This window comes from Anolis sagrei, chromosome Y, assembly GCF_037176765.1.
Source record: "Anolis sagrei isolate rAnoSag1 chromosome Y, rAnoSag1.mat, whole genome shotgun sequence".
Taxonomy (NCBI): Eukaryota; Metazoa; Chordata; class Lepidosauria; order Squamata; family Dactyloidae; genus Anolis; species Anolis sagrei.
Genome location: NC_090035.1, coordinates 24,306,127 through 24,332,915, shown reverse-complemented (window position 1 = coordinate 24,332,915; position 26,789 = coordinate 24,306,127). Strand labels below are relative to the sequence as shown.

The 26,789-nt window shown below is 43.3% G+C and overlaps 1 protein-coding gene across 3 annotated transcripts in view; it reads left to right on the top strand.

The window, feature by feature from the left end:
- Positions 1-26,789, top strand: part of LOC137095279 (protein kinase C beta type-like) — a 174,399-nt gene that overhangs the window by 118,293 nt on the left and 29,317 nt on the right. For 2 of the 3 annotated variants that reach the window (XM_067461727.1, XM_067461726.1), the window contains exons 8-15: positions 1,465-1,561; positions 3,010-3,159; positions 7,827-8,000; positions 10,653-10,744; positions 10,941-11,003; positions 12,032-12,170; positions 16,623-16,703; positions 17,502-17,609. In XM_067461727.1, coding sequence (XP_067317828.1) covers positions 1,465-1,561; positions 3,010-3,159; positions 7,827-8,000; positions 10,653-10,744; positions 10,941-11,003; positions 12,032-12,170; positions 16,623-16,703; positions 17,502-17,609 — 904 coding nt within the window. Of the gene's footprint in view, positions 1-1,464; positions 1,562-3,009; positions 3,160-7,826; positions 8,001-10,652; positions 10,745-10,940; positions 11,004-12,031; positions 12,171-16,622; positions 16,704-17,501; positions 17,610-18,442; positions 19,062-26,789 lie in introns of those variants that run through there. The other variant, XM_067461728.1, reaches the window with a different exon arrangement.

The window sequence follows — 26,789 nt, the reverse complement described above, 5'->3', positions numbered from 1 at the left end:
GGGGACATTAGAGCCCATTAAGCAGCGTGTAAAATATGGTAAACAGTTCCTCAGTGCATGTTTTTTATAAAAAATAAAGAACTCAGTTAAGTGGAGATCTAAGTAATTTTCCTTGTCAGAGCATTGGGCTGAAGCACACTCTTTGGGGAGGAGGGAAGGCACTTTCATCTCCAGAGAGCAAAAGCAGAGCAAACAGATTGGACTGCATTGGGAGGCAGAGGAAGCTAGAAAGTGACCCCCCTCCCTGTTTCCATCCCAAATTATGCAAATTGAGGCTTCATTTGTTCCTTTGCCATCATCATATCCCTGCCATGGATCAGCAGCTCCCATTGACAGAACTGGAGCTTTCGCCTGAGGCTAAAGGCACCGCTGCCTTTCCTCCCAATGGCAGTTTCATATAAACGACTGGGATTATTTGTTGTTTTATTTTGGTTCTGCCAAATTCACATGGCTCTTCCAATGTGGGTGTACTACAGCTCCCACCATCCTGCGTCACTTATCTCCCCCTAAACCTGAACAATATTTAAAGTTGGTCATGAGGAATATGTGGGCCAAGTTTAGTTCAGATCCATCTCCTGTGGGAATCACAGGGCTCTTTGCGGGTGAACTACAATTCTCATCATTCTGGGTCAGTCCCTTCCCCATCAAACCCCTCCAGTTTTTTCTGTTGGTCATGTTGAGTATGTCTGCCATTTTGGTCTGGATCTGTCATCAGCACTCTCTGAATGTGGGTGAACTCCAACTCCCATCATCCTGGGTCACACACACACCCAAATCCCACTAGCATTCAATATTGATTATATTGAGCATGTCTGCCAAGTTTGGCCTAGATCCATTGTCAGTTGGGCTCACAGTGCTCTCTGGATGTGGGTAAATGGCAACTCCCATCATCCTGGGTCAGTTACCTACCAAACCCCTTCAGTATTTTCTGTTGGTAATGTTGACTATGTGTGACATGTTTGGTCTGGATCTATCATCAGTGCTCTCTGAACATGGTGAACTACAACACTCATAATTCTTGGTCAGTTCCTTCCAAATCCCACCAGTATTTAATGTTGATTATTTATTTATTTATTTACAGTGTTTATATCCCATCCTTCTCACCGCAAAGGGGACTCAGGGTGGCTTTCAACTTTCATGTTGATTATGGTGGGCATGTTTGCTAAGTTTGGTCCAGGTCCATTGTTAGTTGGGTTCACGGTGCTCTCCGAGTCTACAACAACTCCCATCATCCTAGGTCAATTCCCCATCAAACCCCTCCAGTATTTTCTGTACATCATGTTGAACATGTGTGCCATGTTTGGTTCAGATCCATTGACAACTTGGGCTCTGTTCAGAGAAGCGAGGGGCATCTTGATGTGGTACAAAGTGTGCCCGCTGATTGACTCCTGTCATCATCTCTTTAAAGTGTATTGTCTGACTAAGATCCCCTTGTGCCCCTTGACTTCTCCCCCTTGGCTCCAGGTTTAAGCTCTTGAGCCAGGAAGAAGGCGAGTACTTCAATGTCCCTGTCCCTCCAGAAGGCGAAGAAGGCAACGAAGAGCTCCGACAGAAGTTTGAGGTGAGCCAAAGGATTATCCTTTCCATGGCCAACATGGGGGTCCTCATAACTAGTAATAAGGGGAGGGAGTTGAGAACCAGCATGGGTTGCCTCCTGATATCCAGTATCCAGACATGAGAAGGGTCCAGTGGAAATGTATGAGGCTCACCAAGTCTCCTTGATGGCCAACACAAGATGGTCATCTCTCGAAAGGATGAACCCAGATGATTTTCCATCTAGTAATCAAAGGAGATCAGTGGATACACAAAGCCCTCCTCCATTAGGAGTTCAAGTTATAGATTCCTTTTCATTTAAGGTTCTTCTCCATGATGGTCATCTCTCGAAAGGGTGAGCCCAGATGGTGGTCCTACATCCAGTGGCTAAGGTGAACCATTACGTAAAGATTGGTGTCCATCTGGAAAAGGACCTTCTGAGCACACAAAGCTCTTCTCCATTAGGAGGCAAAGTCATGAAATCCTGCCCAGTTAAGGTTCTTTCCATTGGGTCAAGAACCCTGATCAAACTGGGTGGGTATCTATGTGAAGATGGAGCTTTCCTGCACATGGTGAATGCTTTCCCATGTATGTACTCCGCCAGAACCACCATCTCTCCAAATGGCACGCTTTCCATTGGCTAAAGTGGACCAATCGTGAGAATGGGTTTCTATCTGGAGAAGGACCTCTTTAGGCCACAAAGTTCTCCTCCGTTGGGAGGTCAAGTTGTGAGGTCCTATCCAATTGAGGTTCTTCTCCATTGGTCAAGAATTCTGGTCAGGGTGGGTGGATATCTATGTGAAGATGGATCCTTTATGCACATAGAGTATGTTCTTCCATGGATATGGTTCATCAGAACGCACACTGAAGGGATTTCCTGTGAGACAGAAACATGAGGTCCTGTATATTTGAGGTTCTTCTTCATCCGGTGGGTGTCAAGATGGGTGTCCAGGTGGTCCAAGCAGGTGATTGGGCCATTTTTATATGAAAGACTGAAGGCTTTGGGGACAACCCACCTTTCTGCTTTGCAGATGCAGCTGCATGGCTGAGCAATCGGCCTCTTCTTATTTTTTCCTCTTAATGGAATTTCATGCCAGGCTGAGCACAGCGCTGGCTCTGACAATGTGGCGACCCCCAGAAATTAAAAGGCATAAATTATGTGAGATCGCTATCTGCCTTTGCAATGCCTGCTGTCGGACAAATTGCACTCCAATAAATTAAGACCCGCACAAGCAGGAGGTGGTTTTGCAATTCTTTTGCCATTGGAAAGAGCATTGAAAATCCAACCCAAATAGAAAAAGTGCAGAATCCAAAGGGCCACTTTTGAAGTCTGGGGGAACCAGATAACTTTATGTCCTTGCATGCCCATTTTTCCCTTTCTAAATTGCCTATTGGTTATTTGGAGAATAAAATGGAACGTGCATGGATATAAAGCGGTGACTTGCACTTTTCTACAATCTCCCCTTTTTATTTTAGAGAGCCAGGTTTGGCCCCGGAGCAAAGGCCTCGGAGGAGCGGACCCCGAACGCCATCTCCAAATTCGACAACAACAATGGCGCCCACGACCGCATAAAGCTCTCTGACTTCAGCTTCCTGATGGTCCTGGGCAAAGGCAGCTTCGGAAAGGCAAACGAAAGAGACTATTTACACTCACCTAAAAGTGTTGCCGTTGCCTTTGTATATGTTTGCCTTTGGATACAATGGCTCAGTGGTTTTCTTTCCAAAAAAAGCAGCGCATAATTTTAGCAATTTTTCTCGCACTATAGAGAAAAGACTTTTTGAAATCTTAAACATATTCAATGCATGTAGTTTTTGACACTGAAAGCAATATTTTGCACTGAAAGCAAATTTGTGTTTCCTATGTAGAAATCCTTGCAAAAAATCTGTATGTGCATTTTTGGTATGACTTCCATTGACTCTGAAGTGAACCTATCTCATCAGTGCAGAATCTTTCTTGTCCAACCGTCAAGAAACACATTTCCCAATCATTTTCAGGCACGGAGTGAATCTATATTGTTGAATTAATGCGATTTGACATCACTTTTAACAGCCATGGTTCAGTACTATGGAACCCTGGGAGTTGAAGTTTTGCAAGGTCTTTTGCCTTCTCTGCCAAAGGATGGTAAACTCCCAGGATTCCATAGCATTGAACCATGGTGGTTAAAGTAGTGGCAAACTCTGTTGATTCTATTATGTAGACACACCCATGGACACTTTTAATACCTGGACTACAAAAAGGAGCTGTGAACACAGTCCAAGAAGGGAGGGTTTTGAAACTAGAGACTCAACAGATATGACTAATGATGAGCAAACAGTTCTCAAGTGGATCTGGAAACATAGGGTACATCTAAACTGTAGAATTAACTCAGTTTGGCACCACTAATTCCCATGACTCCATGCAGTGGCTTGGTGAAGCTCCAGCACTCTTAAGGAATCTTGTAAAATTACAACTCCCATGAGCCATGGCAGTTAAACTGGTGTCAAACCACATTCATTCCACAGTCTAGATGCACTCCTAGAGACCATTCTTGGACAATATTCTGGGTCGTTTTCAGGCTCCATATGGAGGGGATGTTGAATCCATTCTAGGTTTTAATTTGACTTTTTCTAAGATGAAGACCCTCAAAAATAAGTTCAGTGCCAAGGAGAACTGCTTTAAAATTCAGATTTACTGCCTCGTTGGCATGGAAGTGACCACCCATCTCTGTGGATCCCATATTTTATTTCCAAAAACAGCATAATTTGGAACAGACTTCAGTAGAGAACCTGAATGGTGCCAGGTTCTGCTGCCAGGTTCTGGCAGGTTTCCTTCCACCTGCAAGAATATTTTAGTCCTGGAAGCCAAAGCCAAAACCCCTGGGGCCTCACCTGGCGAAAAGCAATCCCTGGCATTTGTCTTCAGGCCCCTCTAATTCCAAATTGACACAAAGGCACACAGCAATAACAAACAACCCCACTTTCCAACATGTTGTTGCATCTGTTTTTCCAATTACGTGCCTCTTTTTTCCATTTGCATTTTAAAAGAGGCACATTGTTCTATGCATAGTTTACCAGCCAGTGACACAAATTTGCAAATCAAAGTGTGCGCTTCCTCGAAACAAATCTCCAGGGTGCAAAAGGAAAACTTGCATGGCATATGTGGAAGCCAAGAAAATTTGCTTTCCACTCCTCGTTCCTGGGATCTCGCATGGGCTGAGGAAAAGAGTGGATCTCAGAACCATGGATGCCTGTTGAGGGGCAAACAGAATAGAGGGGGATGGATGGCTTCCTTGCCAAACGTGACTCGCTTTGTCCTGGCTGCCATCCTGAACCACTCCTCAGCAAGACACTGGGCCAAGCGTCTTAGATCCAGAAATGCTTCCAGGCATTGCAGCAAAAGGTGCCCCCAAATTTATCAGTTTTGCTTTGATAGATAGACAGATAGACAGACAGACAGACTTTTAGCTTCAATACCTGAAAACTTTTTCTGATCTTTGGAAAGCTTCAGTATAGATTTAGATACACTGAAAGAGAGAGGGAAGGAGGGAAAGAGGGAGGGAGGTAAAGAGGGAGGGAGGGAGGGAGGGAGAAAGATTGAAAGAGAGAGATTTGGAGACATCTTTTGCTTCAACACCTGAAAACATTTCCTCATCTTTAGAAAGCTTCAATATAGACAACTTTTGCTTCAACACTTGAACATTTTTCTTGGTCTTTGGTAAGCTTCAATATAGATTTATATACACTGAGAGAGGGGGGAGAGAGGGAGAGAGAAAGAAAGAAAGAAAGAAAGAAAGAAAGAAAGAAAGAAAGATGGAAAGAAAAAGGAAGGAAGATTTGGAGAAACCTTTTGTTTTGACACCTGGAAACTTTTCCTGGTCTTTGAAAATCATAGCTATAGTTTTAGAGTGAGAGAAAGAAGGAAAGAAAAGGAAGAATGGGAGGGAGGGATAGAGGAAGGAAGGAAGGAAGGTAGGAAGGAAGGAAGGAAGGAAGGAAGGAAGGAAGGAAGGAGATCTGGAGGCACCTTTTGCTTCAACACCTGAAAACATTTCCTGTTCTTTGGAAAGCCTCAGTAAGATTTCTATACACAGACGGAGGGAGGGGGAGAGAGAAAGAAAGATAGAAAGATAGAAAGAGAAAGATTTGGAGACTCATTTTGTTTCAACACCTGAAAACATTTCCCGGTCTTTGGAAAGCTTCAGTATAGATTTATATGCACACAGAGAGGTAGGGAAGGAGGAAGAAAGAAAGAAAGACAGACAGAAAGACAGAAAAAGGAAGATTTGGAGACACCTTTTGTTTTGACACTTGGAAATATTTCCTGGTCTTTGAAAATCTTAGCTATAGCTATAGTTTTAGAGTGAGTGGGAGAAAGAAGGAAAGGTAGTATGGGAGGGATAGAGAAAGGAAGGAATGAAAGAAAGAAGGACGATCTGGAGGCACCTTTTGCTTCTACACCCGGAAATGTTCCCTAGCTTCATACATATAGAAAGATAAATAGAAAGAAATAAAAACTGGTCAATTTGGAGACACTTTTTGCTTCAACAACTGTAAACATTCCCAGATGATTGAGATTCTGATCTGTCCAAAGACTGCAAAAGCAACAAGGTCTCCATTGGCCCTTTTGTTGCCCTGTTTACAAAGCCAAAGCCGGAGTGGGTGGACTGCAAGTTGTTTTGTGCAGCTGTGCCTTTTGCCTGGCAGAACGGAAAAGGGCTGCTGCGGGCAGGATTTGAGTCGGAAATTGAGGTATAAATTGGTGCTTTCCCTCCCAAGAGCTCCCTGGCTCTAACCCATGTGAGAACACAAGGGGAGGGGAACACAGTGGTGATGAATAGAAAATATGTATAAGCATAAAAATATCCGTAGATGCCAAAAGTTAATGTCTGGTAGAGTGTGATGAATATTATGCATCTGCTGTCAAAGGCATCTGATGTATAACAAATCTATTGAATTATGATAAAATAAATATAAAAAGAGAGAGAGAACATAAGGGGAACAAGTTGACTTTTCGAATATGTTGGTTTTTGGAGTGCAAAGCGAGTCAGCCAGAGGTGGGGGCCACCGTGTTTATTTCAGGATTAACACACCCCCACCCCCACCCCGATGATTGAAGCCGTGGAGCGTCTTAATTGGCAAGGCGGCGGCGTTGGCGTGCCTTGATTAACTAGGCTGGCTCCAGCTCAGCGGAGTCAAGAAACCCATCCGCAGCAGAGTCAAGAAACCCATCCCCATCTTCAGAGGGGAGTTATCCCTGTAAGAAAGGAGCAGTGGGAGCACAATAACGGAGCACCATGTTTGCTCAGATATGTGCAGTTGAATGGAACCCAAGAACATTTCCCCAAATTGCAGCTCCATATTCTGAGCTTTCATGGGCCATTTCATGGAACCACAGAATTGGGACCCCCAAAGGCCATCCAGTTCAACCCCATCATACCAGGCAGAAATACACAATCCACACCCTCCCAACAGATGACCATCCTGCCTCGGTTTTAAGGACCTCCTTAAACAGAGAATGCTTCACCATCCATTTCATCTTGAATGTTTCCATCTTGAAGATTCATAGAATCCTAGATTCTTATAGTTGGAATGGACTCTCAAAAGCCATCCAGTCCAACCCCCTCTGACAGGCAGGAAAACACTACCCGATCCCTCCCGATAGATGTCCATCCAGCCTCTTTTTTCAAAACCTCCAGAGAAGGAGATGCCAACAGACTCCGAGACTGCTTTGGTGGAATCTCTTTTCCTGCCATTTGAATCCGTTGTTCCATTGAGGCCTAGCTTCTTGAGCCTGTTCCTCAAGGGTTTTTTTTCCAGATGTTAAAACAAGGCTCGTGTGTCTTCTCTTAACGTTCTCTTCTCCAAGCTAAATATATCAAGCTCCGTAAACTGCTTCTCAAAGCAATCCACAGTTTCCAAATGTTTGACCATTTTGGTGGCCCTTCTCTGGCCACCTTGCATCTTGTCCATCTCTGTCTTGCATTGTTTTGCCCAGAACTAGACACAGGTTTGCTATTCTAGGTGAGGTCTAACCTAAGCAGGATAGCCACACTTTAATTCATGTGCCAAACGAGCAGCATAAAAAGCATTTTTACATCCAAAAATGAGGCCGAGAGGCATTCAACTCCAGGCCGGATTTCACTACTGGTGCCATTATGCACCTTAGGAAGCATAAGCTTGATGTTGAGTGCAATGGTGGCTTAGTTTTGGCTTTGTTCAACCTGGAGCCCTTTAAGCCTGAATGGCTCAAGGCACTCTAAGTGGCACCTGCAGCCTTCTCACCTGTTGGGCCTCTGTTTTCCCTCTTCCTGTAGGTGATGCTCTCAGAGAGGAAAGGCACAGACGAGCTCTATGCTGTGAAGATCCTCAAGAAGGACGTGGTCATCCAGGACGATGACGTGGAGTGCACCATGGTGGAGAAGCGGGTCCTGGCGCTGGCCGGCAAGCCCCCCTTCCTGACCCAGCTCCACTCCTGCTTTCAGACCATGGTGAGGCCCCTTCTGGCCCAATATAGGGACCTAAAGCATTGGCCTTAGTGTCTCTATAGAATAAACCCCATGCCTTGTAGTAGACATTGGACCCCAGGTATTGAGATGGTTTGTCGGGGACTGCTATATCAATGGAATGGTGAATCTGCTCTGGGTTTTATTCCAAAATTATCACCACTATCGAAGGTACACAATCTGCCTCTCAGCAAAAGCATTTAGGTCAATGGGGCAATGAAACCTGGCTTCAAAAAAGCGATCCTGGGTGTTTGTCCTTTACAATTCAGCTCCACAGAGAAAGATGCATAAAGGATATGGGCTGCTTGGGAACTATAGATATTTAAGGGGAGAAAGGACCAGAAGAGGCCTCCTCTGTTGAAAGCTTTTACAGGCCAACATAAGGGCATCCCTTGGCAGAGAGTTCCACAGACTCTCATAGTTTTGCATCATATTGTTTTCTCACCCACTAGCTGAAAATTGCACACAAATCAAAACAAAACTCGTATGTTGTTGTACTACAAATCCCATCTGCTCCTATCCAATATGGAGGACCTTTGGGAGTTGTAGCACAAGGATACTTTGACATAAGTGCCTTTTTTGCCAGATTATCTTTCTTGGATAGCAGTGATAATGTTTGGACTAAAACCCGCAGCGGATCTACCGCCCCACTGACATGGAAGCTCCTTGCAGACCCCTGAAATATCAGTGCCAGGTTCCTTGGGTGTCTCCTTTGCAAAACATGGAGATCTTGCACTGTGGTAGAGCTCTTTTAAAGGGCCAGGTTGCATTATTTTTGAATTCCTCGCTCCGAATGAATGCAACTGAGGCCCTCTTGCAAATGGAGCAGCCATTGGGGTCCCAAGGGGCATGCATTTGTGCTCAATGGAACCTCCTTCCTATCTTGTGAAGTGTGTTGGCAGAGGATTAGCTGTCCTGTGACTTAGCACTAATCGCACGGAGGACGCAATAATCGTAAAAATGTGCAGCAGAGGGTATTGACGCATGCTCGGCTTGGAGAAGCGCTGCCTGCGATTTTCCATTTTGCAGCGGGCAAGGAAAATCTCCCATCTCAAAGAGGAGAGAGAGAGAGAGAATTAACTGGAGGCCCAGGTGTGTTCAGCTTCGCTCCGTGACCCCAATGAAGGAGAGCGGATTAAGTGTCTCCTTCGGGTCCCCTTCCACACAGGAAACACAAATATAAGAGGTGACGCAATTGCCCTAACTTTCATGGGGAGTTTGGCTCCATCTGCATGGAATTTCTGCATCCTAGGGATAATCTTAACAATGGGAAGGAGAGAGGACCCTGGAGATCTCTTTTAGGGCCTGCGTTAAAGCCTGTCGCGGACTCACCGTTCTGTTGAAACGGATGGCGCCAGACTTTACAATCAAAATGCACAAAAGCCCATGCAAAAATTAACCTGTTGTCTGCAAAAACCCATGTAGAATCGGATCTGTCCCTCTTAAAGATGCTACTCCAAATCTTGGAGAACAATGTATATTTGAAAATAAAGGACAATTCCCCGTCATTTTGGATAGTTTAATCCACAACTGTTTGTGCTCAGCTGCAGTTTTATTACAGCAAAACGTACCTGGAATTATTATTCTTATGTTTATTTGTATTGAAGTCAACATCAAGCAACGCAGTGGCATTTCCATCACATTAAGTAATGCTTAGACTTTTGTAGCATTTTTTAATGTTGTGAACTGTTTTGAGTCTCAATCAAAGAGATAAAAGCAGGATATCATTGTCAGGAGGAGAAGGGAAATAAAGGAAAGAAGACGGGGAGGGGAGGAGGGAAAATGAGGGAAAGAAAAGAAAGAAGGAGAAATGAAAGGAGAAAGAAGGGAGAGAGGAAAGAAAGAAAGAAAAGGAGTGAAGGAATAAAAAGGAAGGGAGAGGGGGAAATAAAAAGGGAGGGAGAGGAGGCAGGAAGAAAAGAGGCAAAAAGGAGAAAGGAAGGAAAGAAGAAGGATGGGTTGGAGGGAGAAGAAAGAAAAAGGGGTGGAGGAAGGAAAGAGAAGAGAAAAGGGAAATAAAGGAAAGAAGATGGGGAGGGAGGGAAAAATGAGGGAGAGAAAAGAAAGAAGGAGAAAGGAAAGGAGAAAGAAGGGAGAGAGCAAAGAAAGAAAAAGGAGGGAAGGAATGAAAATGAAGGAAGGGAGAGGGGCAATTAAAAAGGGAGGGAGATGAGGGAGGAAGGAAAGAGGTGAAAAAGAGAAAGGAAGGAAAGAAGAAGGATGGGTGGGAGGGAGGAGAAAAAAAAAGGGGGAGGAAGGAAAGAGAAGAAGGGAAATAAAGGAAAAGGAGAAGGAAGGAAGAATGGGATAGAGAAAGAAAGAAAGAGGAAAAGGGGTGAGAGAAGAGTAGGAAAAAAAGAGAAAGAAGGGATGAAAGCACAAGGCAGCCAGGAATATAAGATAGTGATGATGATGTTGATGATACTTGTAGTATTTTTACAATGTTTGTGTATTTTAATTACTCTGTCATCTGCCTTGAGCCATGAGGAGGGGCAGGTGAAAAATAAAGTTGTTGTTGTTGTTGTTGTTGTTGTTGTTGTTGTTGTGTTATTTCCATTCAAAACCAGACCTGCACAACTATCTCCTTGCAATGTTGCAATTCTTTGTGTCTCTCTCTTCTGTCATTCCCTCCTTTAGGATCGCTTGTATTTTGTGATGGAGTATGTGAACGGCGGGGACCTTATGTACCAGATCCAGCAGGTTGGGCGGTTCAAGGAGCCCCATGCCGTGTAAGTGCTTCCCCTGCCCTTCCCGATCTCTCCTAAGGGACCCCCAGGGAAGGAGGCATGGGGAACATGGCTTGGCAGCCCTCGTTTTTCCTCCCTTTGGGTTCCTTTCCCTTATAATCAGACCCTGGAGTGCCTCGCTGTAATGAATTCCTCGATCAGCCTACTTTCTCCTTTCCCCCAAATCTTTTAATTCCAGGTTCTACGCCGCAGAGATTGCCATTGGGTTGTTCTTCTTGCACAGCAAAGGAATAATTTATCGGTAAGTGGCTCCTTTCCACCGCTCCAGGCAGCATCAACATAAAATAAGTAAATAAGTAAACAACAAGTAAATAAAACACGGAAAGTAATGTGGTGGTTTTTTTCAAAGGCTCGGGGATGTCAGTGCCAACATCCCACATCAAGCAGATAGATTTGTTATCTGTCTTCACGGTGAGTCTTTCAAGCAGCCATTGCAAAAACCCAGAATTAGTCCAAAGGAAACAGAATCCGAATCACTAACTGATGCAGATATTTAGTTGGCAAAAAACAACTGTATTTGGGAACATTTTAGGATGATTTCCCTCCACCTAAAATCTCCCAAACAGCCTGGACTCAGGCCTATGCAAGTCCAAGATGCCTCTGTATTGTAGAATCAGGGCAGTTTGGCTCCACTTTAACTGCCATGGCTCAATGCTATGGGATCCTGAGAGTTGTAGTTTGCAGAGGTAAACCTGGACCGAAAAGGCCTTGTAAAGCTGCAACTCCCAGGATCCCATAGGAGTTACAGCAGTGCCAAACTGCATTCATTCTACAGTGTCGATGCACCCAGAGTGCATCTACAGTGTCGATGCACCTTGTTAAACTACAAATCCCAGGATCCCATCTCATTAAGCTATGGCTGTTGTTGTTGTTGTTGCTGTTGCTGCTGCTGCTGCTATTTATAAACCACTTTATATCTCCCAAAGGAGATTCAGTATAGATGCACCCAGAAGAAACTCAAGATCTTGGTAAACTACAAATCCCAGGATCCCATTGCATTGAGTTGTGGATAGATTGGGATCAAACTGCATTCATTCTACAGTGCAAATGCACGAAGAGAAGGGTCAGCTTTGGAACACTACAAATCCCATGATTCTACAGCATGGGGTCAGACTGCATTCCTTTGCCAGAAAGGTCCTGATCTGCCTAACTGACCTTCTGGTGAAATTTGAACTCAGGACACATTTAAAAATGTATCAATTGCTAGTTGCCATAGATGGCTATTTATACGATATTCTTCTCCTTCTCTCTGTGTTTTAAACCCTGCAGCGACCTGAAGTTGGACAACGTGATGCTGGACTCCGAAGGGCACATCAAGATCGCCGACTTTGGCATGTGCAAGGAGAACATCTGGGACGGGGTCACCACCAAGACCTTCTGCGGCACTCCGGACTACATTGCACCCGAGGTCAGAGAGAGAGAGAGAGATGTATATACACACACACACACACAACACACACATGCACAAATCCCTTTGGCTTCTGCTTTTACCCCAAACTTTTGGGGTGAGTAGACTGCCCAACCTCCCAGACTACAAAAGTTTGGATATCTGAATGTTGTGGGAACATAGAGGTGGAAGGGATCCACAAAGTCCATCTAGTCCAACCCTCCCCCAAATAGAGAGCTGACAAAAAAATGTCCCTCTTGGAATTACAACTTCCAGGATCCCATCACATTGAGCCATGGCAGTTAAAGTGGAGTCAAACTCTTTTTATGGAATCTTGGGGGAGGATGACAGGGAATAACAACAACAACAACATCCACAACAACAACAAATATAATTGTATTACCCACTTGATGACAATAATAATAATAACTTTTATTACTCAATAATTACTCAATAATAATAATAACTTTTATTACTTATTACTATTATGATAGTAATTAATATTATCATAATAATATTAATAATAATAATAATAATAATAATTTATTACACAAATGATGATGATAAGTATTTTTATTACTCTCATGATCATGATAATACATAATAATAATAATAATAATGTATTATCATGATCATGTGGGTAATACTAATAATTTATTACACAAATGATGATAATGATAAGTATTTTTATTACCCACGTGATCATGATAATACATTATTATTATTATTATTATTATTATTATTATTATTATGTGGTAATACAGATATAATCATATAGGTAATAAAATACATATTATTATCATTATCATCATAATGTGGGTAATAAATTATTATTATTATCATTATTATTATTTGAAACACAACAGGATGCGTGCACACTACACAGCAAACAAGATCACTATACTGGCTGTTGTACTGGATCACATGTTGGACACTTCTCAAATGTCTAGGACTGTGTGATGTATCGGTGAGTAATGTGTGCAGATCAGAGTAGGGTGGCTTTTTGCAGCTGACAGATGGTAATTTTGTCAGTGCCAATTGTGTTTAAGTGCAGGCCAAGGTGTTTAGGCACTGCACCCAGTGTGCCAGAGTCTTTGCAGTTTGATCTTTAAAGCTTCATATCGTGTCAGCTTTTCCAGTTGTTTCTTTTCAATCCTGCTATATCTACTTACCCCAAGAGTTTGGGGGAAAGCAAAAGCCAAAGGGATTATTATTATTATTATTATTATTATTATTATTATTATTATTTGAATAATACAATATTATTCTTCACATGTTCATGATAATAATACAATAGCTCACATTATTATTATTGTTTTATTATCCACATGATGATGATGCAAAATATTTTTATAATCCACATGATGATGATAATATTTCCTGCCTCTCCTTGTGGCTCGAGATACAACAGTACAATAAAGCAGTGATAGGAAACCTTACCAGGCCAATTAGATTAGACATAGATGATCAAGACACTGTTTTAAACAGTGTATTTTAATATCGAGACAATTTTTAAAAAAATGTTTATGAATGTTTGCCATATACATGCTGTGCTCCACCCTGAGTCCCCTTCGGGGTGAGAAGGGTGGAATATAAATCTATATAAATAAAAATGTAATGCTTGTTTGTGGGATTAACAGAACTCAAAAACCAGGGGAATTGACACCAAATTTGGACAGCATACACCTAACAACCCAATGTATGTCCTTCACTAAAAAAAAAAATTAGTTTGTCATTTGGGAGTTGTAATTGCTGGGATTTATAGTTCACCTAAAATAAAAGAGCATGCTGAACTCCACCAACGATGGAGTTGAACCAAACTTGGCACACAAGACTCCCATGACCAACAGAAAACACTAGAAGGGCTTAGTGGGCATTGACCTTGAGTTTGGAAGTTGTAGTTTACCTACATCCGGAGAGCACTGTGGATTCAAACAATGATGGATCTGGACCAAACTTGGCATGAATATTCCATATGCCCAAATATGGACACAGATGGAATTTGGGGAAAACAGACCTTGACATTTGGGAGTTGTAGTTAGTGAAATTTATAGTTCACCTACAGTCAAAGAGTATGCTGAACCCCACAAACAATAGAATTGGGGCAAACTTTCCACACAGAACCCACATGACCAACAGAAAGTACTTAAGGCCATCCAACTCCTTTCACGAGGGTGAGAAAGCGTAATTAAAGCCCTCCTGACAAAGAGCCTTCCAGCCATAGATATAGATAGATAGATATGATTCACACACAGAAAGATATAGTATCATAGATTTGAAAGGGATCCCTAAAGAAGGACAATGATACGTTGCATATTCCAGAGTAGGCAAACCACATCAACACTGACAAAGAAACAGCAAGAAATACTGTTTACCCACAAGCATCGAGACATTACATAGATTAGAAACCAACACTTTCTTATTACTTTATTTTCCAGATCACCAGACTGGGCCACAGCAAGGCGGGGCAGGGGACGGCTAGTGCTATAAATAAATAAATAAATAAATAAATAACAGGATTAAAACAGAGCAATCAACACACAATGCATGTTATAATACATACAACAACATGCACAGAAGGGCACACCAATAGAGTGCAGCTTGGAATTCACAAGTTACAATTCTCGAATCCTAGTGAAACTGCAACTAATAAGATCCCACCCATTGTTAAAGTGGTGCCCAGCAGCATGCCTTATTTCAGAGCAGCATTGCCTTCCCTTGAGGCTGTGTGACTTGCTCCTTCAGTGGCTGAGTGCAGGATTTGAACCCTGCTCCTCAACCACGCTGACCTTTTCCTGCTGCTCTCTTGCCATCCTTCCAAAATGAATATCAGCCCCTGGCAGCACCTTCCCCTCCCTGGCTGCCTGCAAATGCCGAACCGTTTTGCGTGCTCCTCCTTCTCGGAGGGAGACATTTAAGTACTGGCCCTAATGTGCCTTGCTTTCCCTCGTTCTGCCAAGATTATTAATGCGGGAAACCTGCCATGATGGATGCGCTCTCAGAGCTGGAAAAATGCCCAGTTGCCTTTCTCTCCTGCGCCAAGAAACCCATTGTGTTCCATTCAATCCCTTGCAACAAAACGGGCATCTGCCTTGAATGCTGGTTCGTTCCCAGTGCTATGCGATACCAGGAGTTGGAGTTTGCACTCTTTGGCAAAGGAGGCCCGAGGCCTTGCAGAGTTGCAGCTCCTAGGATTCTATAACATTGAGCTAATTAAAGTGGTATCGAACCGTGTTAATTCGACAGTGTAGATGAGATTGCAGACAAGAAGGGCATGGTGCACTTTTGGAGACACTCAAAACCCACTTTCTGGACCCTAAAATACCCCATATTTGGACAAATCTGGCACAGTTTTGCAGCAATGTTTGCCCCTAGATTGATCCAGGAAGCCAAAATGCATGCAGGGATGTAATAATAATAATCGTGTCTTCCCAACAGGAAAGGGACACACAAAAGCAGCAACAAATCAGGTCAAGTATTGTAGGATAAATCTAGTTTTCAGGGAAGGGGAAGAAGTCAACCATAAGGCAAGGAAATGTGTTTTTTCGGGGCTTTTTGCTCAGAGCCCAAGGCATCGCCATCTGTTCCTTAATGCAAAACCATTACGCAGTTTATTCATCCTAATTAGGGATTTCTGTTTGGGGGAAGATTAATATATATTCAGACATAAATGCAAATGCAACTGCAGTAAAGCAGAGGCTCTGTCAATGCTGTGAGATCCTGGGAGTGAAGCAACTTTGGCAGCAAAAGACCTTGTAAAACTACAACTCTCAGGATCCCACAGCCTTGTGCCACAGCGGTTCAAGCGGGGTCAAATTGCAACAACTCTCCAACGAAGATGCACCTTAGAAACAATCCAGGGTAACAGCCAGATCTTGGAGTTTGGACATTGAAATGCAACCTGTTACTTCTAACTAGTGCATGCTTGCAGTCATAATATTAATGCATAGTGTTGGGAACTAACCCTTTCAATAGAAGGCAGTGTGTTGCTTCTTCACTGGTGCATTTCTGGAGTATTAATATTAATGCATAGAAAGCAATGTGTAACTTCCTAACTTATGCATTTCTGGAGTAATAATATTAATGCACAGAGGCAGCCTATTCTGACTGATGCATTCCTGGAGTACTAATATTAATGCATAGAAAGCAATGTGTTGTTTCTTAACTGGTGCATTTCTGGAATGATTATATTAAAGCATAGAAGGCAATGTTTTACATCTAAGTGATGCATTTAATATAAGTGCAACAATAATATTAATGCATGGAGCAATGGGACTGGACACCCCTTTCCCCACAACAACAACAACAACAACAACAACAACAACAACATGGCTCCTTGATGCCCACCCTGGCCCACTCCTGTACCACTCCTTCCAAACTGAGCTACAGATCTCTCTGTGTGCCTTTCCTCTTTTGCCTCCTGCTTCCTCATCCTGCTCTCCTTTGGCGCAACTCACCTTGTGTCTCTTGCAGATAATCGCTTATCAGCCCTATGGGAAATCAGTGGATTGGTGGGCCTTTGGCGTCCTGCTCTATGAAATGCTGGCTGGGCAGGTAACTAAAACGGCTTTTTGTGAAGTTCGCCTTGGGTTTTTTGGGGGCTGGGAGAGAGGGTTTTGCATGGATTTTGCTGGTGGCATGTAGGGCAGACAGACTATTATTATTATTATTATTATTATTATTATTGAGCAATATTTTATTAGGCTATTGTTATTGTGAAATTGTTATTCTATTATTATGCAATATTATGCAGTTACATTATTAGGCTACTGTTATTATGTGATTGTTATTCATTATTATTATTGTTGTTGTTAATAACTTATGTACCCGGTGAAGCATGAGTTATGCATTTTGAAATGTTATTTATTAGAAGTAGTTCTTGTTTGGTTTTGGGTTTAATGAATGGTCTTAACGGGAAATGCATAGAGATTATTATTAGGTTGTTGTTATTGTTGTTATTATTATTATTATGCAATTATATTATTATGCTATTGTTACTGTGTAATTGTTATATTATTATTATTATTATTATTATTATTATTAGTTTAAGCAGCTGAGGGAGAAAAGGAAGTGTCCTGAGGGTGTGAGGAACTGGGCCCAAATTTGCCCATGCCTGCTATAGAAGGTGCTGAAGCTATTTCAGAATTTAGCACCATGGACAGTCAAACCCTCCCCGCCCCCCCCCCCCCAATACAAAATTGAATCTGAAAAAAGATCCTATACAACCCAGTACAGGGTCCCGTCCCAAAAGGATGGCACCACCAAGATGCCTCTCAATCCTGTTTCCCTGTGACTTTTGGTGGCAACAAACCTAAATGGCTGTCTCTTTAAAAAGGTCCCTTTTTCCTCCAGGCCCCCTTCGAAGGTGAGGATGAAGACGAACTCTTCCAGTCCATCATGGAACACAACGTAGCCTACCCCAAATCCATGAGCAAGGAAGCGGTGGCCATCTGCAAAGGGGTGAGTGCTGAACGGGTGTGTGTGTGTGTTATTCCCATTCTTGCTGGCCTTAATTCTCCTTTAAAGGCATGTTTTCCTAGTGCTGGATCCTTGAGGATCTCCAAAGCCTCCAGAGACTTGTGTGGTTTCTCGGGGAGGCTCAAGTGCTCCTCCATAGCCCATTGTCCTCGAAATATTGCCAAATGCCAAAACCCAATCTCTGCATGTATTTTTATTTATAAACCAGCATCCAGTGCATCTCACACCCTTCTTGAGGTTTGAGGTAAATAATTGAGGCAGATTTCAAGAGTGTGGCATTATTGTGTCAAAGACAAGGAAAGTGGGCCACATGTGGGCCCCAAATCCGCCTTTTAAAAAACCCTGTGAGACTCAACTGAGATTTAGGTGGTTTGCATGCATTATTATTTTGGTGGCTTGCATGCAAATTTGGGATGGTTTGCATGCATTATTTGGAGGGTTTGTGTACATTATTTGGATTATTTGCATGCATTACTATTTTTTTGGTGTGCATCCATTATTATTTTGGTAGCTTGTATGCATTTTTAGGTGGTTTGCATGCATTATCTGTCTAGTTTGTGTACATTATTTTGGTGGTTTGCATACATTATTATTTTGGTGGCTTGCATTCAATTTTTGGGTGGTTTGCATGCATTCTTTGGGTGGTTTGTGTACATTATTTTGGTGCCTTGCATGCATTATTATTTGGTTGGTTTGCATCCATTATTATTTCAGTGATTTGCATGCATTTTTGGTGGTTTGCATGCATTTTTGGATGACAGGAAGGCAAGCAATGTTGCACCCAGCACATTGCAACATATTGCTATAATCTACAGAGAGAAATGTGGCCCACTTCAGAGCTTCAGAGAGGGATCCATTTCCTTTCCACCTTATTTCCTTCCTCATCCGTTCCAAGCAGAACTCCACAAATTGCCAAGGGAGAAGAAATGATTAAAACATCTGCTGGATTATTTTATTTTTTTAATGGATTCGTTTCCCTTGCTCATGGCAATTCCCAGGCTGGATGGAAATGAATCGAAGCAGAAGTAAATTTGGAGGTGAGCCCAAGCTGTTCTGGACATTTCCTTGTTCCCCTTCTATATTTTGTGCAGAAGAAAGTACACGTCCAAACAGGCCAAAATCCTGTTCGCAGGTCTGCTAGACCTGTGGAACTGCAGCTATATTATTCTGGAAGGAAAAGTCCATTGGAAAAGAAGGAAAGCAATTGTGATAAGTTCACCATAATGACTTGAAGGCTCACAACATCAGTAATATGGCACTCTGTTTATATATGTGTGTGTGTCTGTGTGTGTTTAAGCCTTGACTGAGACCACAAACAGGAACATATCATCAACATTCAAGATGGGGTTGATCAGACTCCTAAAACAAATCAGCAAACAGCTGGATGGTTACGTTTAAGATTATGTCAGTTTTCTAAGATGGCAAGAGTCCTGATTTGGGGAGAAATGCATATTATTATTATTGTTATTGTTGTTATTATTATTACAATAATTATATAACTATATGTAATAAAATAGAATGGAATAAATGTTTAAAAACAATAAATATAATGATAAATACATAATAAATAGATAAAACAATTAAATGTATAATAATAAAATACATAATAGTAGTAATAATAAATATAAATAAAGTATTATTATAATAATAAATATTTAATAAATATATAAACAATTAAATGTATAATAATAATAATAATTATTATTATTATTATTCTTTGGAGGCTTTTAAACAGAAGCTGGATGGCCATCTGTTCAGGGTCCTTTGAATGTGATTTTCCTGCTTCTTAGTATGGGGTTGGGCTGGATGACCCATGAAGTCTCTTCCAACTCTATGAATCTATGGTTCTAATATATAATAGTAATAATCTATATATATAAAAATGCTCTGTGCATAATGAGTACCTTAAAAACAAAAGAACCAATGAACAAAATCACACCAAATTTGGCAACAAAACGTCTCACAACCATCACTCAAAAAATTATGATTTTGTCATTTGGGAGTTATAGTTGCTGGGATTCATAGTTCACCTACAATCAAAGAGCATTCTGAACTTCATCAACAATGGAATTGAACCAAACTTGGCACACAGAACTCCCATGACCAACAGAAAATACTGGAAGGGTTTGGTGGGCATTGACCTTTAATTTGGGAGTTGTAGTTCACCTACATCCAGAGAGCACTGTGGACTCAGGTAATGATGGATCTGGACCAAACTTGGCACAAGCACTCAATATGCCCAAATATGAACACAGATGGAGTTTGGGGGAAATAGAATGTGACATTTGGGAGTTGTCGTCACTGGGATTCACAGTTCACCTACAATCAAAACCCACGAACGACAGAATTGGGGCAAACTTCCCACACCGAACCCCCATGACCAACAGAAAATACTTAAGGCCATCTAGTCCAACTCCCTTCATCATGGCAAGAAAAGGTAATCAAAGTCCTCCTGACAAAGAGCCATCCAGCCATAGATAGATAGATAGATAGATAGATAGATAGATAGATAGATATAGATATAGATATGATTCACACAAACATAGATATAGTATCATAGATTTGAAAGGGGCCCTTAAAGAAGGACGATGATATGTTGCATGTTCTAGGGTGGGCAAAGCAAAACTCTCCACAGCAACACTGACAAAGAAACAGCAAGAAATACTGTTTAAAGGTAAAGGTAGTCCCCTGACATTAAGTCCAGTCATGTCTGACTCTGGGGTGTGGTGCTCATCTCCATTTCTAAGCCGAAGAGCCAGCGTTGTCCGTAGACACCTCCAAGGTCATGTGGCCGGCATGACTGCATGGAGCGCTGTTACCTTCCCGCCGGAGTGGTACCTATTGATCTACTCACATTTGCATGTTTTCGAACTGCTAGGTTGGCAGAAGCTAGGGCTGACAGTGGAAGCTCACGCCGCTCCCCGGAATCGAACCTGTGACCTTTTGATCAACAAGCTCAGCAGCTCAGTGCTTTAACCCACTGCGCCACCGGGGGCTCCATAAATACTGTTTACCTACAAGCAAAAAGAAATTACATATATTAGAAATCAACACTTTCTCATTACTTTATTTTCCAGATCAACAGACTGGGCCACAGCAACGCGTGGCAGGGGACAGCTAGTAAAAATATAATAATATGATATATAGTAAATATACAAAAAGAGAAGAAAGAAGAACCAAACAGGTTGTAAACGCTGATGTTGGTGGCAGTGATATTGTGCAGATGTGCAACATAACACAACCACCATTTTACGTCATAAGTGTAAATGTACCCTTTGCACATACAAAAAGCACCACGGAGATGCACTTATCTTTGCAAAAAGTACTGATCTCTCTTCTTTTGAAGCTGCAAGTATTTTTCTCCCCCCGAAGCACTTGGCTGAACGCTGTCAGCGACCGGCACTGTCAGAAAAGGGCAGAGAGGGCTCCTTAATGAGCTGCCCATCTGGACAATTGGCCTTTATGGGGCATTTCTCCCCCCCCCCCCCCGTGCCCTTTTGCTCTCTTGGCAGATGGCTAAAAAGCACTGAGATCCCCGAGATGGCTAAAAAAGCACTGAGGAGCCTTTGGTTGTGCATTTGTTTTGGCATTGGCTCAGTTGATTGGTTATACTGGTTTTATTGCACCTCACAGAAAGATCTTTGGGTACAGGACAGCATATTGATGTTTCAGTGGATAAATAATGAATGAATAAGTAAAGCCTGGGCAAAGGAAGGAGTCTTGTTTGGCCCTCCCTTTGCTGTATCTCTCTTTGGCATCCATTCCCGCTGCCTCTTATCTTGGAAACGGAGGGATAGGATATTGCACCCTCTCCTCCTCCTCCCCATCTTCTATTGCTTTCACTTTTGGATGATAAACGGCAACGGTGTGCATGTCCTTCTCTGCCTTGCGGTTTCATTAATCCAAACTGGACGTTTCTCTCCAGCATTCGGTGCTTTTTGTTTTGTTTTTTTGTCGTGTCAGGAGTCAACAGAGATTGTTTTTGCGTCTCTGTAAATAACATGCCAGCCAAAGCACTTCATTGCTTTCCTTCTCCCAGGTGGGGTCTGAGAGAGGTTTTCCTCCAAGTGCAATCAACCCTCTGCATTGGTGGGTTTTGCTTTTGGATTAATAAGGTCTCTTTAGGAATCTTTGAATCTAGGGCCAGCATCTGCCATAAAGATGAGTCTTACTTTGTTTGCAATTTTCCCCATTTTTGCAGGGCCGGCATTGGACTAACACCCACTGAATAAGCTGTGTTGACCAGGCATTTTCATGGGGTCCATAGAATGGTTTTAAAGCCTTTATTTAGCTTAGTTGTACTAATAGTATGCAGTGTTTCTTGCACATGGGTGACTTTCCCTCCTGTTTATTTCATGGAGAAAACCTTGCAGCCCAATGCAACAGAGTTGAGGCTAGTCCCTATGCTTTCTATTAGGCATGCAAACAATACTTGCAACATGTGTTGCTGAAGGATTTTATGGCCAGAATCATTGGGTTGCTTTGAGTTTTTCATGCTGTATGGCCATGTTCCAGTAGCATTCTCTCCTGACATTTCATCTGCGTCTGTGGCTCATGACATCCTCAGAAGTTCTGTTGGCAGGGGTTTTTTGTGTGTGTCAGGAGCAACTTGAGAAACTGCACGTTGCTTCTGGTGGGAGAGAATTGGCCATCTGCAAGGATGTTGCCTAGGGAATGCCCTGATGTTTTACCATCCTGTGGGAGGCTTCTCTCATGTCCCACCAAGGGAATCTGGGGCTGACAGACAGGAGCTCACCACACTCCCTGGATTCCAACCACCAACCTTTCAGTCAGCAGTCACAAAGGTTTCAGTCACAAGGGTTTAACCCATTTCGCCACCTGGGCTGCTCTGTTGACAGTGAAGCAAGTGAAGTGTGTGTGTGTGTGTGTGCGTGCGTGCGTGCGTGTGTATGTATATGTGTGTGTGTGTATATATATATATATATATATATATATATATATATATATGGAGTGTCCAAAGTGGGAGAAAGCACCCTTTTCTGTTTAAAGCAGGTGTGATTGTTTCAATTAGTAAGCTTGAATAGCACTGAGTAGCCATGAAGCTACAAAGTCAATCAGTTAGGGTATCTGCATAATGGTAGCATGGCTTCTGTTGCCTGGATGCACCCTCTGTTTAGGAGGTGTAAGCTGGCACTTGATTGTTTGCTGATGAATCAACCTGGACACAGAATATTATTTGAGAACACAGAAGATCAGTCTAACAACCATTATATCAGACTACACAGAGAAACCATTGAAATCCACAAGCATACGGACAAGTTCAACAGAAAGGGAAAAACTGTGAAAAAGAACAAAATACCGTAAAAACCGGGGTAATAGACGGCTTTTTAAACCTTTAAAATCCTTTGAAAACTTGGGGGTCGTCTTGTCTTCCGGACATATTAGATGACGAATGGCAGCGGAGCCGAGGCAGCGGAGGAGAACATCCGCCCGCAGCGGCCTGCCCTCCGACCTCCTTCCTCATGCAGCCTCTTTCCTCACTGGGCCCAGCTGGGGCCCAACGGAGCGTCTGGCACCTTTCCCTCCTCCGTCCTCGCCCCGCAGATGCCTTCCTCGGTGGTGGAAGTGCACACGGGATGGGAGAGGAGGGAAAGATGCACCCTGCGGAGGCCTGCGCTGTCTTCTGCAGCTGGTGCACACCTTTCCCTCCTCTCTCATCCCGTGTGCGCCTGCCGAGGAAGGCATCTGCGAGGCGAGGACCGAGGAGGGAGACCTGCGCTGGTGAGCGCGCTCACCCCTGCTGCTTCCGGAGAGGCTTCCAGCATGTCTACAGGCTCCTGCAGCAGCGCGGCGTGGGCCAGACGCTCCGTTGGGCCCCAGCTGGACCCAGTGAGGAAAGAGGCAGCATGAGGAAGGAGGCCGGAGGGCCGCCTTCCTCACGCTTCCTCTCTCCTTCCTGGACCCAATTGAGGCCAATGGAGCGTCTGGCCCTTCGCCTGCCTCGCTCTCTCGCCGATAGCGAGGGTGCAAGGTAGGCGAGGAGGCCTCCGCACAAGGCCTGGCGTTGTGTAAGCCCTCCTCGCCCGCCCCGCTCTCTCGCCAATGGCCATCGGCGAGAGAACGAGGCAGGCGAGGAGAGCTTCCGCGATGCCAGGCCTCGCGCGGAGGCCTCCTGGCCTGCTTTGCACCATCGCCATCGGCGAGAGAGCGAGGCAGGCCAGGAGGCCTCCGCGCGACGCCTGCCGTCCCAGAAGCCCCTTGTCGCCTGCATCGCACTCTCGCCAATGGCCTCCGCGCGAGGTGAATGGGGAAAGCAACAGCGTGAGAGGAGACTGAAGGGAAGAGAAGAGGTTGCAAGGCAAGCGAAAGAGCGAAGGAACAGGGACCTAGATAACCCAGTCCCCTTCCACACAGCTGAATGAAATCCCACATTGTCTGCTTTGAACTGGATTATCTGTGTCCACACAGCCAGATAATCCACTTCAGTGTGTATTTTATGCAGCTGTATGGAAGGGGACCCAGAGAACCCAGTCCCTTTCCACACAGCTGAATGAAATCCCACATTATCTGCTTTGAACTGGATTATCTGAGTCCACACAGCCAGATAATCCACTTCAATGTGTATTTTATGCAGCTGTATGGAAGGGGCCTCAGATAACCCAGTCCCCTTCCACACAACTCAAGTTTGGTCCAATTTAATTGTGGTTGGATTTCAGAATGCTCTTTGATGGCTGGGGAACTAAACACCCCAAGTCCCAAATGCCAAGGTCTATTTTCCCAAAATCTCTCCAGTGTTTTCTGTTGGTCGTGAGAGTCCTGCAGGCCAAGTTTGGTCCAATTTAATTGTTGGAGTTCAGAATGCTCTTTGATGGCTGGGGAACTATACATCCCAACAACTTCCAAACGCCAAGGTCTATTTCCCCCAAACTCCACCAGTCTTCAGATTTGGGCATACTGAGTACAGTATTTGTGCCAAGTTCTGTCCAGATCCATAGTAATTTGAGTTCACAGTGCTCTCTGGATGTAGGTGAACTACCTCTCCCATAATTCACTATCAATTCCTCCCAACCCCCTCCAGTATTTTCTATTGGTCATTAGGGTTCTGTGTGCCAAGTTTGGTCCTGGTCTGTATTTCGGGGGGGGGGGGGTGTCTCAGTGGTCTCTGGAAGTCAGAGCTGCATCGGTTGAAGGTACTTCACATCCCATCATCCGTTGCCCACACTCCCCCAAACATATTGTTTTTGTGATTAATCACTATGCTTTAATTATGTTCAATTTGTAACAATGAAAATACATCCTTCATATCAGACATTTACATTACATTTCATAACAGTAGCAAAATTACTGTTATGAAGTAGCAACGAAAATGTGGTTGGGGGTCACAACAACATGAGGAACTTTATTTAAGGATCATGGCATTAGAAAGGTTGAGAACCACTGGCCTAAAGGATATCTTCCAACTTTTATTAGTATTAATGTTATTGTTGTTGTTATTGAGGCTGGGTGGCCATCTGTCAGGGCTGCTTTGAGTGTGCTTTCCCTGTATGAAGGCAGAATGAAGGGGGTTGGACTAGATGGCCTTTAGAGCTCCCTTCCAACGCCATTATTAATATTAATAAGACTAGATAGCCATTTGTCGAGAGTGCTTTGATTGTGCTTTCCCCGCAAGAAGGCAGAATGAAGGGGGTTGGACTAAATGGCCTTTCGAGGTCCCTCCCAACTTTAGGATTCTGTGAAAGGAATCTTTGTCAAACATGAGCCAGTAGTATGATGCTGCAGCTAAAAAGGCCAATGCTGTTTTAGGCTGTGTCAATAGGAGAAGCCTGAGAAAAGGCAAAAGGGAACTGATATGACACTTTACCTTGGCTGGTTTTTATAATTGCTTTAAATGAGAATTATTTCATGCAACAGTTTATTTTAACTTATTGCCAGCATGATGTAAAGGTCCCAGAGTATAAATGAAATTCAAGGGAGAAAGAGCAACTGTAATGTACAATGTAAGGTACAATGTCCCTCTCATGGGAACCTGCATGTCATAAGCATTTGAATTAAAATTACCATCTTGAATTCAAATCTGATTTTTAATTTTTTTTATTTAGTGTGCATTGGAAGAGGGGTGGTCTTATATGGCGAGTATATCCCAAACTCTATATTTTAACTGAAAAAATTGGGGGTCGTCTTATACGCCCAGTCGTCTTATATGCCGGAATATACGGTATGTTTAGGAGTATTAAAAAGCGCCAGAATCAAGACAGTAAATAAAGAACACCACTCAGAAACAGGAAAACTCCAGGCAGCAAACAATCAAGTGCCAGTTAACACTTCCCAAACAGAGGATGCCACCAGGCAACAACAGCCAGGCTACCTCTATGCAAATACACTCATTGATTGACTTTGCAGCTTCTTGGCTATTCAATGCTATTCAAGCTTGCTAATTACAACATTCTCACTTTCTTTAAACAGACAAGGGTACTTTCTTCATAGAATCATAGAGTTGGAAGATACCTCATGGGCCATCCAGTCCAACCCCCTGCCAAGAAGCAGGAATATTGCATTCAAAACACCCACGACAGATGACCATCCAGCCTCTGTTTAAAAGTTTCCAAAGAAGACGCCTCCACCACGCTCCGGGGCAGAGAGTTCCACTGCTGAACGGCTCTCACAGTCACGAAGTTCTTCCTCATGTTCAGATGGAATCTCCTTTCTTGTAGTTTGAAGCCACCGTTCCGTGTCCTAGTCTCCAGGGAAGCAGAAAACAAGCTTGCTCCTCCCTGTGACTTCCTCTCACATATTTATACATGGCTATCATATCTCCTCTCAGCCTTCTCTTCTTCAGGCTAAACATGCCCACCTCTTTAAGCCGCTCTTCATAGGGCTTGTTCTCCAGACCCTTGATCATTTTAGTCACCCTCCTGTGGACTAAAAAGGGCAACTTCCACCTTGAACATCCCACAGATTGATAGATATATTAGATATACATATTCCACTTGCCTCACATCCAACAAGCCTCAGGATGCTTACCACAGATGCAGGCAAAATATCAGGAGAGAATGCTGCTGGAGCATGACCATGCAACCCGAAAAACTCACAGCAATCCAGCGGTTCTGGCCATAGAAGCCTTCAACAACACAATACTTGCAAGTGTTTCCATGGGTTGCATCTGCACTGGAGAATGTATGCAGCTTGACACCACTTAGATGG